The 14,801-nt window shown below is 34.8% G+C and overlaps 2 protein-coding genes across 2 annotated transcripts in view; both read right to left on the bottom strand.

Moving 5' to 3' along the window:
* The window catches only part of LOC125818863 (receptor kinase-like protein Xa21), a 172,999-nt gene extending 167,811 nt beyond the window's left edge, over window positions 1–5,188 (bottom strand). Inside the window, exon 1 of the mRNA XM_049498376.1 lies at window positions 4,416–5,188. Within this exon, the coding sequence (XP_049354333.1) occupies window positions 4,416–5,188 (773 nt within the window). The remainder of the gene's footprint in view (window positions 1–4,415) is intronic.
* Window positions 5,189–5,265: 77 nt separating this feature from the next.
* Window positions 5,266–7,053, bottom strand: LOC125818862 (LRR receptor-like serine/threonine-protein kinase FLS2). The gene is made up of 3 exons (XM_049498375.1): window positions 5,793–7,053; window positions 5,342–5,730; window positions 5,266–5,274 (listed from the first exon to the last, which is right to left on the bottom strand). The coding sequence occupies exons 1-3, from the start codon at window positions 7,051–7,053 to the stop codon at window positions 5,266–5,268; spliced, it is 1,659 nt and encodes a 552-aa protein (XP_049354332.1).
* Between the last annotated feature and the right edge of the window lie 7,748 nt (window positions 7,054–14,801).

The raw sequence follows: 14,801 nt of genomic DNA, 5'->3' as shown, positions 1-14,801 counted from the left end.
AGTGGGCTCAAGTCAACAATGTAGCCCAAAGTCCACTAATATTAAACAAAAAATTGTGAGAAAGATTAAGAAAAATATATAAATTATATATTAATAAACATTTTTATGTATAAAATAAAATTTTAAAATTACATATATAATGTCGGGTTGGTTTGGTCTCGGGTTGGTTTTTTTTAGTTAAAACCAAACCAACCCAAATATAGTCGGGTTTTTTTTTCAATACCAAACCAAGCCAAACCAAACCACTAGTCGGGTTTTTTTTTCGGTTTGACTCGGTTTGCGGTTCGGTTTTGTACACCCCTATATATTATTATAAGTGGGAAGCTCCAACAATTAAAGTTGGATTACCATTATACCCTCAAGCTAAAACTATTTCTATAAATATTTTATTTATTAAAAAATAAACTTATATTATAATAAATATTTAGAATGAATTATTTAGTTGAGAAACTAAATTTATTGTAGTCTTTTCAATTTTCCGGAGTTACTTTTCCGTGTAATACTTATTGTGAATATATACAATATATTATGCTAGAGTAAAAGAACTTCAAAACAATCATTTAAATATCTTAATTATAATATTAAATGTGCTTTTAAGTGTTTTCATTTCAATTTTTAATGATGACTGAAACGTCGTATATCTCAATGCGACTAGAGGAATAAAATGGTGTTAAACTCTATTTTGCTGTGCATTAAATTTTTCCTTTCTCTTTTGTTATTAATTTTCTATTATTTATTTGATATTCAAAAAATCATGAATGTCGCTTTATATATCTTTGTTATTAATTTTCTATTATTTATTTAATATTTTAAAAGAACCCTGAATGTCTCTTTATATTTTTCTACTATATTTTCTTTATTTCTTTATTAATTTGGTTTCAAGAAGCTCAAAAGTCATGTTTTTTAACAATTAAGGTGGTATTTATTTGTTTTTAGTTTTATGTGCAGCCTCTATTAATTACAATATGACCACACTACACGTTTTTACAATTGAAGGGTATTGTGAGTGTCAAGTTAATTAGACTTTATATATTTTTCTTTTCTTTTGGATTTTTTCTGAATCGAATTATATATTGAATTATAATTTTGATTTGGGTATTAGCTAAAATATGGGTGTAATATTTTTGTGGTGATTTCTTTTTTCTTATGGATATTTTTTATTTTTTATTTTTTATATCTGATAATTTTCTTGAGCGTTTTTAGTGATAATATATATTAAGTAAAGAGTATCATATGCAGCCATCAACCTGATTTTTTATTTATTATATCTGATAATTTTCTTGAGAGTTTTTAGTGATAATATATATTGAGTAAAGAGTATCATATGCAGTCATCTACTTGGTGAAAAACAATAACAAAATATACAGGTAGAAATTTTAAGTATTTTTTGTGATTTATTTATCAGAATTTTAGTTGCTTAATTGATTTTCGTTTGTTAAATTATTGAACTTGATAAAAATATACAATGTGTTTGTAGGATCATCATCCCTATTATATGTAAGTGAATTGTATTTCCAAGAATGAAAAGTTATCACACTAGATAATTTTCATAAGATACATCTGATGTTGTATCATGTATGATGAGAAGCAAAACTATAGAATTATATGGGGTATTGATTCATATAATCTTGAAGAATATATTAATTAGTTATAGTTTATTGTGATTATTAGGATCAGTCATAAAAAATCATTTTAAATTTTATATTATAATGAGAAAACAAAGTGTTGAAATCAATCAAGAGTCTTTTTCTGCCTCTATTCTTAAAATAGCCTTCAATAACGTTTACTTTATTAGGGTTGCTTATTGATATGTTCAATCCAATTTTATATATTAGTTGCTCGATTTATGAGCTATCAATTTGTAAACATGATAAATCGATAATGAATTATCATCGTCTTCACTAGTGTGAAGCAATGTGAATTAAAAGGCTTTATTCATATACTCCCTCCGTTTCACAAAGAATGACCTGGTTTGACTTGGCACGGAATTTAAGTAAATAAAGAAGACTTTTGAATCTTGTGGTCCTAAATTAAAGTTATGTCAAATGTACAAAATTGTCCTTAATCTTGTGGTCTTAAACATGCCACGTGGAAAGCAAAAAGTAAAATGTTACCAAAAAAGAAAAGAGATCATTCTTTTTGAAACTGACTAAAAAGGAAAAGAGGTCATTCTTTGTGAAACGGAGGGAGTATATAATATAATATGTGCTTTGTATTTTGACCATTTCGGAGATCTTACATTATATCAAGATAAGTGTATGACTCTTGTGTTGTCATACAATTAACACTTTGTTGTCAACCCATTTGGATTATAAAATTTAGAGCTAGCGTGTAATTTTAGTGAATGGATATACATATTATTTTTGTTACAATGATAAAATTTCAGTATTATTATTTTACGTTTTTGGTATTTGTTCGTATGTTCATGTTGGTATTTGTTCGTATGTTCATGTATTTGAAAATTTCGTTAGAGACATTTACATGAATATATTAATTTTTAATTCAACAATTCATCGACATATTTAGACCATTAAAGACTATACTGTCATAATTGACTTCACATATTTTTTTGTTTCATGAAAAATGTCATGTCCCACTTTTATGTAATTTATTTAATGAATAAAATACAAATATAAAATTAATATTGTTAATTTTAAAATTTGCTATTTCATAACTTAATTTTTTAAATATATCAAAGTTCTATAATAGTGTTAAGGAACAAACGTGCAACGCACGTTCCCATAGACTAGTAAGCTAAATAGGACGTACACACATCTTGTTAGGAGTCTTTTCTTTGCTATTAGTAAACTGTAAGGATTCTTTTTCTTGCTGTATATATACAAGACCTTGTCAATGGAAAAGATCATCAAATATACAAGAAAAGTTCCGCATATATCTTTTGTTTTCTTACAGTGAGTTATTTTAAAGTAACTGAAGTCTTAATCTATAGCAACTGCTCTGTAACCATTTATGAAAAAGTTGAGAAATGTTTTTCCCCTATAAAGAATACACCCTTAATTCTTGCTTAACTCAACAAATACCATTTTGCAATGAGAAAATAAGTTTTTCTTTGGCCTTGTATTGTTTTATTTTTCTTCTCTGTTTGACCAGACTGCTATGTTTTGTTGTCCTGACTTGAGGGATAGAAATATAAAGATATTGTTTATGAAAAATAGGAAGGTTTTTAAGACATCTCTAGAGATTTAAGTGTCATTCAACCTGTAAATGATCATTATGTTTATAGCATAGTATGAAAATAACATCTAAAACATATTTTGTTAGATTATTTGCACTAATTGTTTATTTTTTTTCACATTCACTCATTATCACATTCAAAAAAAAACAAAATAGTGCAGCTAAACACCTTTATTTCTGGTTTCTTTCAAGCATTCAAAAATCAAAACATAATCACAAATAGATCATAGAGTAAAATAGGTCCAAAACCACTCAAAGACTTCAACTAGTACAATACGACAACTTTATTGAAGAAACCATGTAAACAAAAAGCATCATATTAATTTGCAGCTCAGAAAAGAACACCATGACTTCTATGTTTCCAGAAATGCGTTCTTGATTTTGTTAAGCCTCTTCACTACTTCTTTCATGGTCACTCTTGATTCTGGCGTTTCCTTTGTGCAGTCTAAACCCAATTCTATCATGGACGCTATGCACATTTCACTTCTACTAGTGATTTCTTCTTCCTCAGAAAAAAGATTGACATCCACAACGTCCATCATACTCCCTGAAAATGATTGTATGATCCATTTCCTCAAGTCAAGATTTTCATTGCATATCTCTTCATCCGTTGGCCTTCTTTTCGTCAAAACCTCCGTCAACATGATGCCATAGCTATAAACATCACCACTAGTGGACACTATTCCCTCCGAGCCATATTCTTAAAAACGGATTGAAGAAAAGTTACTCAATTGAAATACAACAATAATTCTGCATAAATGAAGACTTGCTTTTTTTACTTCTAGAATGCTTAACTATGATAAGAGAAAATCAAAGAGAGAAGATTTATTATACCTGGTGCAATGTATCCTAGACTGCCCAATGTCTCGGTATAAGCCACGGACTTGCTTATGGCTAAAATTTTAGAGATTCCAAAATCACCAACACGAGCCACCATATCTTCATCCAAAAGTATGTTTGCTGGCTTTAAGTCGCAATGAACTATTAGAGTGACATGACCATGATGTAGATATTCAACTGCCATAGCTGCATCAAGCATTACAGAAACTCTTTGATGAAGGTTCAAGTGGCGATCTTCTTTGTACAGCCAATTCTCAAGACTCCCATTGGGCATAAATTGCAGAACAAAGGCTCTTATATAGTCACTAGAACATGTAGTAATCACTGGAACAAGATTTCTGTGTCTAACATTTCTTATGACTTCGCATTCGGAATCAAACCTCTTGCATACTTGCTCATTTTCCAAATCCAGAACCTTAATGGCCACTGCAGTTCCACCAAACAATGTGCCTTTGTACACAGAGCCAGAGCTTCCCTCACCAATTAAATTGGATTCATCAAAATTATTTGTTGCTCGTCGAATCTCGTGATAAGAAACTAATTGATGAGTCCCGATCTCCAGTACCTTCTCTACCTCTTTGGACTTCCCTTTCTTCTGTCGTTTCATTATCCAAATTGAAACGAACAAGAATATCAGAAAGGATGCAATAACCACTGGAGTAACAAATTTTAGCAGAACCTCCTTAAGCTTTGATTGTTTTCCAGGATTAGTGATAGCACAAGCAGGAATCTCCAATATGTACATTCCGCAAAGACCTTTGTTCCCGTGAAATGATTGCAAAGTGGAATTTGCAAACACGCCACCACTCGGTATTTCACCTTCTAAATCATTAAATGAAACATTGATGCTTTTAAGGTATGAGAGTTTTTCCAAAGACTTAGGAATAGTACCTGACAACGCATTTGAAGACAAATCCAAGTATTCTAAGCTTATCAAGTTGGCAAAGGATAATGGAATTTTGCCAAAAAATGAATTGTTCGACAGGTCGAGATTCTGCAGGTTTTGGAGTTCCCTGAATGTGCTTGGTATCATTCCTGAAAAGAGGTTACTGGAAAGATGTAGTTCTACAATGGCTTTCAGTCCTCCAATATCTGATGGAACTTCTCCGTCTACTGAATTCAGTGACACACTTAGATAGAGAAGACTACTCATCTTCCAAAGGCTCAATGGAAATTTTGATGAAAATTTATTAGAACACAAATAAAGCTTTTGTAGCATGCTAAGATTTCCTAAGCATTCTGGAATTAATCCAGAGAGCTCATTACCATTCAGAAATAGTTTAACCAAATTAGATAAATGGCATACCGCCTCGGGAATATGTCCCTGCAATTTATTGTTAGATAGATCGAGTCCTTGGAGTTGTTTAAGCTTACCAATCTCAGAAGGAATACTCCCTGTCAAGTTGTTTTCTCCAAGGCTTAGGGCTGTAAGACCGCTCATGTTGCCTATACTTGTGGGGATGAGGCCATTGATGTGTGCATATCCTATATAAATGTTTTCAATAGTAGATGAAAGATTCCCAATTGAATTGGGCAGAATGCCATTCAACGGATTTTTACCCACTTGTAGATATTGCAACATCTTACAGTCCGCCAACGAATTGAAGAATAACAACTCACGTTCTCTTGGTTCATTGGTATGTAGGAGCAGTGTTTGCAGCTCACGAAGATTCCCCAAATTATTAGGAATAGTTCCTGTCAGAAAGTTATTATTTAGCTCCAGTTTCTGAAGCTTGGAAGCATTTGTTATGAACCACCTTCCAGCTGATTGACTCCCAACTGAAGTACTTTAAGGTTCGGAAGATGAAGACCTGTAGTGGTTGGAATTCTCCCGGAGAGGTTGTTGAAATTGAAAAGAATCAATTCCAAAGAAGATATGTTGAAAATAGCCTCTGGAATTTGACCAATAAGATTAGAATTATTGTCAAAGGTTAATTGCCTCAAATTTGATAGCTTCCCTAATTCCGGAGGAATTCCCCCCACTATCCGATTGTTTCGACAGTAAAGATCATGCAGAGTGGAAATATTTCCCAATGAAGTGGGAATAGTCCCTTTTATTGGATTATCACCCATATAAAATTTCTCGAGTTTGGATAAACAACCAATATTTCTGGGTATATCTCCAGCTATATTGTTGAAAGATATGGACAAAACTTTGAGCTCTGTGAGTTGGCATATGTTGGAAGGAATGCAACCAGATATTTGGTTGTAAGATATACTTAAAATTTTCAGATTTGAAACAATATTTCCTTCGTTTAGCAAGAGAGGACCAGAAAGGATATTATTTCTCAGAGTTAGGACAAGAAGTGACGAGATATTAAAAAGTGATGTAGGAATGGAACCAGTTAATTGATTATCGATCAAGGGCAGAAATGCAAGCTGGCTCAGATTACCGACCTCCTTTGGAATGTTGCCGCTGACTCTATTCCCAGACAAACTGAAGTTCATCATTTTTGTGGCATTTCCAACAGAAGGAGGGACTATACCGGTTAGGTTATTGTTCCCGAGATTTAAGACTCTGAGTTTGGGTACATACCATGGCCCTCTCCACATTTCACCACTGAGTTCATTGAAAGCCAATGAAATTATTTGAACTCTCCGGTTTTGAAATAGACTTGTTGGTATACTTCCGTTAAACTGATTGTTTTGAATATCAATCACTCGCAAGCGAGGCAAGTGGCCAAGTCCATAAGGGATGCCACCACAGAAGTTATTGTTCCCAAGATTGATCTCACTGAGGAAGGACAAATTGGCCAAAGACGGGGAAATTGTGCCTTGAAGTTGCAAATTAGGAAGAGTCAAGGCCACAACCCTTTGCCTTTTTGGACTACAAGTGACACCATACCAAGAGCAAAAAGAAGTATTTTTGGTCCAATTAGTGGCCAAAAAATGATTAGGACTTGTAATAAGATTTTGGAAAGCTAATAGAGCTTGTTGGTCACTCTCATTTGAGGAAGCAAATGATACAGAAAATTGAATTAGAAAGAGAAGAATCAATAAGAAAATGTGCTTCTCCATATGATATAGAATATTTCAAGGCAATTAATTTGTGTTTGTGGTATTTCCAATGATCAAAGTTACTCCTGTAACACCCCAGAGAATTTTCGAACTAAGACTCGAGCCATCCTTCATGTGGAGTGGGATTTTACCGAGGAATAAAAAATTTCTTGAGTGTTAAGTTAAGGTCCCTAGGTGTAGCACATTGAGTTCCAAGAAGAGTTGAATTGGAAATAGTCATTTTGGAAAGAATCTGGAAAATTTGGCTATGGAAAAAAGGTGAGTTTTTGGTCAACTTTGAGCAGTCGTATCTCCTAGCTCAAAATGATTTAGGCGAATTTCCAGTTATTTCTGGAAAGCCCTTGGAATGATCTTTCCAACGCCGCCGAGTTTGCTTGATTCCGAGTTCGTATGAGTGACTTATGCCCTTTGGAAGTTGGGTTGTTGGCACAGTCGCACAGTCGCACAGTGCAGTTTGTTTAGTCCGAAAATTTTAAGGGTATTTTGGTCTTTTCCCTAATCTTTTCTTTGGGTTATATTGAGGTGTTATACTGATGTTTGGATCATTTTTGTCCCTTTTTAAAGAGTGAGAGTAAGAGTGAGAGTTAGGGCTTGGAAGATAAGAGAGAAAGAAGAGGAAAAGAAGAGGAGAAAGAGAAGAAGAAGCTAAGGATCGTCGTGGATTTTCGTCGGGGGTGATCCCTAATCAGGTATGTGAGCTTTTAGTGTTGGGTGATCCTTTCCCCCACACACCTAACCCCTTTTATTCATTAAGAAAGGATTGGTTTTGTTGTTAAAGTTGTGAGTTGTTGTGGTTGAAGTTGTTAAAGTTGTTAGTTGTTGTTGTTGAAATTATAGCTGGTATTGTTGTTGAGATTCTTGATGATTTGGGACTTGTTTCCGGTTGGGGTTTTGAGTTGAATTCTATTGAATGTTGAGGGATTTTATGTTTCTAAGTGATTGGGGCTAGAACCTTTGAAGTTAAGAGGGTTTACAGTTGGAAAAATGAAGGAGAAAAGTCGGGCTTCTTACATGAAACAAGTCCGTGTCGCGGACTTGTTCCCTCTGTGAACAAAATCTTCTCCGCGTCGCGGACAGGACGCGGACTCCACTGTTTTCAGAATTTATTCTCAAAATTTTTCTTAAGTTTGGTTGTTCCAAATCATTCCTAAACATCATGAGGTCCTTCCAAACACCAATCAAGTCCTTGAACCCATAATCCAATTCAAGGTGAGTTAGGATCAAAGTCAAGTGAAGTTAGTTTCCAAATCAAGTGAAAGTTAGTTTCCAAGTCAAGTGAAGTTAGTTTCAAAGTCAAGTGAAGTTAGTTTCAAAGTCAAGTGAAGTTAGTTTCCAAGTCAAGTGAAGTTAGTTTCAAAGTCAAGTGAAGTTAGTTTCCAAATCAAGTGAAGTTAGTTTCCAAGTCAAGTGAAGTTAGTTTCCAAATCAAGTGAAGTTAGTTTCCAAGTCAAGTGAAGTTAGTTTCAAAGTCAAATGAAGTTAGTTTCCAAATCAAGTGAAGTTAGTTTCCAAGTCAAGTGAAGTTAGTTTCAAAGTCAAGTGAAGTTAGTTTCCAAGTCAAGTGAAGTCAAGCTTAGAAGTAAGTAAGTCAAAACAAGTCTTTAAGGTTTTCCAAGAGTCTTCATTGATCGTTTTAACTTCATTTTAAGGCTCAAGTTAAGTAAAGAATGAAGAGTTCCAAGTTAAGAGTTTCAAGTTGAGTAAAGAGTTTCAAGTTGAGTCAAAGTATCGAGTTTCAAGTAAAGTAAAGAGTAAAGAGTTGAGTTCATTTCTCAAAGGTATTAGGGAACTATGTATTCCCAAAGAAGTTTTAAAGAAATGTTTTTACATTTAAACAAGGTTGGAAACTGAGATTTCCAAAAGAGCCTTCGGGCTAGTTTTTGAGTAATTATCTCATATCAGCAGGAATAAATATGTTTTAAAAACATAAGAGCCAGTACATTTTTGGGAGTAGTATTGAGCACCGAATTGGGGGAGCGTTCAAAGAACCCACAGCCCCCATAGAACCATGTTAGCCACCATGGGTAGAAAAGGATCATACTTTTTAGATGAATCCTTTTCAGATTAGACTAGTGGATCCATTAGGCAGTTCAGGTCTTATACCTTTGGCCGGGTATAAGATGCTCTGGCAGCGTGAGGTCGATCGCTGTATCATCACTATAGCTCTTATGTGATGGTTGTCGGTTAGAGAAACTCCCACAGCAGTTATTGTATTTTCATACACAGAAATTATTGTATTTTATATACATCAGTTCAATTGTATTTCTATATACATCTCAGGCTTATTGTATCCTTGTATACACTCAGAGTTTATAGCATGTTTTAAACAGTCTTTCTTTATATCGCACTTGTTTTAAATTGCCTTATATTGAAAGAAGTCAGTCAGGTTGAGTTCAGTTATTCAAGAGTCGAGTATCCTTGAGTTAAGTATCTTTGAGTTAAGTATATATCTTGAGTTAAGTATATATCCTTGAGTTGAGTATCTATCTTGAGTTGAGTATCTATCTTTGAGTTGAGTATCTATCTTTGAGTTGAGTATCTGTCTCTGAGTCCAGTATCTATCTTCTGAGTTGAGTAAGTTTGAGTAGTTTTGGGTATTCCTTGAGTTGAGAAAGTTTGAAAAGAGGTAAGTTATTCAATTTATTCCAGTTTTTCTTCTAGCCTATGTTGTTTAGCTTTCTAGCTTACATACTCGTACATTCCACGTACTGAGCCATTTGGCCTGCATCTTTTTATGATGCAGACACAGGTATTCAGGATCATCAACAGGAGATTCGTTGATACATCCGGGAGTTCCAGTTAGCTATGACAAGCCTCTTTGCTTCCGGAGGATTTCATTTACCTTTCAGTTGTATCAGTTGTTAGGAGGTCGTGGGTCTTGTCCCGGCTTTCATCTTTATCAGTTAGAGGCTTCATAGATAGACAATAGAGTTTCAGAAGTCTCTTCATTTATTTTGTTAAATGTTTTGAAGACTAAAGTTTCCTTTTATGGCGAGTTGTATATATATTCTATTATACAGAGTTTTCTTTTGAGTTAAAGATTTATAAAGTTGAGTTTATAAACTCTTATTCAGTTTTAAGCTTTTGTATGCTTAAGTTAGTATTCCTCTTGGAGTCAGCCAGGATGAGGGTTCGCTTGGGGACCAGCAATGGTCTTCGAGTGCCGGCCACGTCCAGGGTGTAGGCTCGGGGCGTGACAACTCCACTATATATATAGCACCAAAACAAATAAAATGCTGAAAAGTATGGACTAATTTCCAAAATGTGAAAACAGATTAATGTAAAGACAGATTAAAAGGAGGAAAATAAATAGCAAAATAAAAAAAAATACACTAATTGGGTTGTGTTTCACAGAACGAAATAAAAGTCATAATATAGAAAGAATAATTGTTAAGAGCAAAGTCAATGGGAGTCAATCTTTCAAATCAACCTTACAAGGCTGTGTTACACAACATACGTTCACTAATTAGCACAAAATGGAAGAAATTTTAATGTTTTCTTTTGAAGAAAATCAAACGTGACACACGCTACTACACACATTGTCATGTGTGATTTCACTTTTTTTTTTTTAAATCTATTTTATTTTTATTTTTATTTTTTTCTTTTAATTCCAAAATATAATACATTCAAAATGCGAAAACAGATTAATATGGATGAGGAAAATAAGTAGCAAAAAGATTAATGTGAAAACAGATTATTAAGTATGAGGAAAATAAGAAAAGGAATTTATCCAGTTGACAATACTACATTACTACTTGGGTTGTGTTTCACAAAATGGAATAGAAGTGGGTTTTCTTTGAAGGATCTTGGTTACTTAGACTACTTTTTGGGTGTCGAAGTTAAAAAAAGTGTCAGATGGTCATGGTCTTATTCTCTCTCAATCCAAATACATTCATGATATTTTGTCTGAATTGGATATGCAAGATTGTAAAGGAGTCTTGACTCCAATGTGCTCCGGTAAACTACCTCGGGCAGCTGATGGTTCTCCGCCTGCTAGCTCATGCTACACTCTACAGGCGCACCGTTGGTAAGTTACAGGATTTATCATTCACACGGCCTGCTGTCAACAAACTATCACAGTTTATGCATGAACCTACCATGAACACTGGAAGGCGGTTAAGAGGATACTACTACGGTATCTTAAAGCCACAACAACTTCAGGTCTTCGAATTCTTTGCAACTCAGACAACAATTTTTACAGGTACACTGATGCGATTGGGCCAGAGACCTGAATGATAGAATTGTAGAGAATAGCAGAAGAAAAGTATAATTGGGAAACCTTCTGCGAGCCCAAGATCGTTAACTAAGATTGGAATATTCAACTAAAGAAGAGGAAGCTAGAAAGGAGAACTTGTTTATGGAAGAAGACTCTTTTATTTGGGTTGTTATTAGATTGTTTTACACATGCTTAATGCCACCCCTATTTATTCTTTTATAGGGATGCTTCTAGAAATTATTCTAGATACTTCTACAAGAAAAATCTAGATATTCTTATCTTCTAACTATGTAACAAGAACCTAGATATTTCTATACTTTACTATAAATATCTACTTATCTAGAACATCTAGATATTTCCTAAGTATAAATATCAAAGATATTTACTCTACAAAATTCTAGAAAGTTTTACTAAATATCTAAGATATTTTTTGTACCTCCAAAAAATCAACTTTAATTTTTCACACTCCCCCTTAAAGTGATTTTTTGGAAACTACCCCACACTTGTCGTGGAAGAGCTCAAACGAAGCTTTGAGCCATGTCTTGGTGAAAATCTTAGCACTTTCTGTGACATCTTGCAAGTTGGTGACTAGGAAGAAGCTTAAAACTTGGAAATAGTCTTTTTGGAAAGAATTAAAAATCTGGAAAAAATTTGGTTATGGAAAATAATGAATTTTTGGCCAACTTTGAACAGTTATAACTCCTAGCTCAGGATGATCTAGGTGTAGTTCCAGTTATGGTTGCAAAGTTCGTGGCTTGGTCTTTCCAACGCCATCGAGTTTGCTCATTTTTGAGTTTGTATGAGCGAGTTATGCCCTTTGAAAGTTGGGCAGTTGGTAGGGATTCCGTCCGGAATTTTTGTAAGGGTATTTTGGTCTTTTCCCTAGCCTTGTCTTTGGATATATATTAAGGTGTAAGACTGATTTTTGATCAGTTTTTCCCTTTTTAAAAAAGAGTAAGAATTAGGGTTCTTGAGAGAAAAGGAGAGAAAGGAGAAGAAGAAGCAAACTTCGTAAAGATCGTCGTGATTTTCTTCGGGGGCGATCCCTATTAAGGTATGTGAGTTCATAGTGTTGGGTTGGTTCTTTCCCCCACATGCCAAGCTCGTTTAATTTCGAGAAAAGATTGAATATGTTTGTTGAAGTTGTTGGTTGTAATTGTTGAAGTTGTAGTTGTGTTGAGTTGAAGTTCTTGTTGGTTTGGTGTATGTTTCGGGTGGTGTTTCTGAGTTGAATCTATTGTATGTTGAGAGGTTTATGATTTTAAGTGTTTGGGGCTGGAACCTTTGATGTGTAAAAGGTTTAGAGTTGGAGAAAACTAAGGAGAAAAGTCAGTTTTCGGGGAAAAAGGGTGGGGCATCGCGCCTGTCAGCGCGCCCCAATAGGAGCTCTGAACTTTCCCCCTTGGGGCGGCGCGCCCCTTAGTGAACCAGCAGGCCTCCTCTGAAGTTTTTGGTCTGGCGCTCCGCACCTCTCAGAGCGCCAAGGACGCCAAGTCTTCCCATTCCTTCCCCACTTTTTCATACATGTTCCTAGGTATTTTACCTATGTTTCATAGTTGTTTCCAACACTCCAAGGTACGTTTAAACGTCAAGAACTCATCCATATCATGTGGTCAAACACCTTGAATTCATAATTCCAATTCAAGGAGAGTTAGTTTCCAAGTCAAGTGAAGTTAAGAGTTGAGTTTAGAAGTTCAAGAAGGGAGTCAAAGCAAGTCTCTAAAGTTTTTCAAGAGTCTTTATTAAATGTTTTAACTTCATTTCAAGGCTCAAGTTTCAAGTCAAGTAAAGAGTAAAGAGTCAATTGAGTAAAGAGTTTAAAGTTGAGTCATTTCTCAAAAGTATAAGGGAACTATGTATTCCCAAAGAAGTTTCTAAATGTTTTTACATTTGAGTAAGAAAAGGAATTATGATTCCAAAAGAGCCTTTGGGCTAGTTTTCAAGAAAAAGGAACATCGATTCCAAGTGAGCCTTCGGGCAAAGTTTTGAGTAATTATCTCAAATAAAGAAAGATGTGTTTAAAACACTTATGAGCTAAGTATTTTTGGGAGTAGTCTTGAGCACCGAATTGGGGACACGAGTTCATATTAACTCAACTCTCCATAAGAACCATGCGCCAACATGGGAGTTAACGGGTCATACTTTTTAGATGAATCCGTAAAATTAAGCTAGTGGATCCACTTAGTAAAGTTAGCTTCCTATATCACGGCAAGGTATAGGATGGTCCTTGGGCAACGTAGGATAAAATGTTGTATCACCACTAGGGCTCATAGTGGTGATTGTCGGTTAAAGAATCTCCCACAAAAGTTATATTACTTTTATATAAGTAAAGTTGAGTTTGTTATCGTTTTATCCTTAACGAACTAAGTTGTTTACACTATTTTTTTTCAATCTTTATATATTGCATGTGTCTTATTGTTTTATATATTGAGTTCAGTGATTCATGAATTGAACAGAGCCAAGGTAAGAGTTCTTTTGTACTCCTTCAAGCTTAAGTTGTGGTTTAGCTTTCCAACTCGCATACTTGTACATTCAATGTACTGATGCCAGTTGGCCTGCATCTTATGACGATGCAGACACAGGTACCCAGGGCCAGCATCCGGTTTGCCGTTGATCCAGTTGAGTACTTCAGAGTCAGTGGTGAGCCTCTTTGCATTCCGGAGGACTCGGTTATTTTGTTCTCTTAAGCTTTGTTTTATTAGGATGTCATGGGGTCTGTCCCAACATCCATCCCAGTATTTTAGAGGCTTCATAGACAGTCAGTCAGTTAGTTTGGAGTCTCTCATATATGTATATATGTAAATATTCTATTTTGAGACTTGAGTTGCCTTTTTGGCCAGATTTTTATTAGTTAGGTTGTTTTATAACCTTGCATTGCATTGAGTTTTTCTGCTGAGTTAAGAAAGCCATGCCAAGGGTTCGCTTGGGGGCAGCAATGGTCTTCGAATGCCAGCCACGTCCAGGGTGTAGGCTCGGGGCGTGACACTTTCTTCCGGACTCCTCTTCCTTCTTCAAATGATAAAGATTTTTCACTGTCAGTTGATCCATCTAAATTATCTCCTTGTTGAGTTCTCAAACTCCCCCTTTCTCTTAACTTCTCGACAATTATATTATCCAGAGAAACTCTATCAATTTCTTGTGAAGTCTCAACACCAACATAGGATCCATTGCCATATTCTCTTATGATCTCCTCGATAGATTTTTTGGAAGCTTCAGAGCTTTCAAAAATCATATCATTTGTCACGCCCCGAGCCTACACCCTGGACGTGGCCGGCACTCGAAGACCATTGCTGGTCCCCAAGCGAACCCTCATCCTGGCTGACTCCAAGAGGAATACTAACTTAAGCATACAAGAGCTTAAAACTGAATAAGAGTTTATAAACTCAACTTTATAAATCTTTAACTCAAAAGAAAACTCTGTATAATAGAATATATATACAACTCGCCATAAAAGGAAACTTTAGTCTTCAAAACATTTAACAAAATAAATGAAGAGACTTCTGAAACTCTATTGTCTATCTATGAAGCCTCT

The sequence above is a fragment of the Solanum verrucosum genome, unplaced genomic scaffold, assembly GCF_900185275.1.
Source record: "Solanum verrucosum unplaced genomic scaffold, falcon-dt-bn FXZP01000252.1, whole genome shotgun sequence".
In the NCBI taxonomy this organism is placed as follows: Eukaryota; Viridiplantae; Streptophyta; class Magnoliopsida; order Solanales; family Solanaceae; genus Solanum; species Solanum verrucosum.
The sequence above is the reverse complement of the archived record's forward strand: the minus strand, read 5'-3'. Positions and strand labels throughout refer to the sequence as shown.

What these genes read in the sequence shown, in the direction of transcription:
- LOC125818862 (XM_049498375.1), bottom strand. Translation starts at nt 7,053, where the DNA reads ATGGAGAAGCACATTTTCTTATTGATTCTTCTCTTTCTAATTCAATTT. An exon ending in GGGAGTCAATCAGCTGGAAG is followed by an intron (nt 5,731 to 5,792) that starts GTGGTTCATAAC and finishes ACTTTCTGACAG; the next exon opens with GAACTATTCCTAATAATTTG.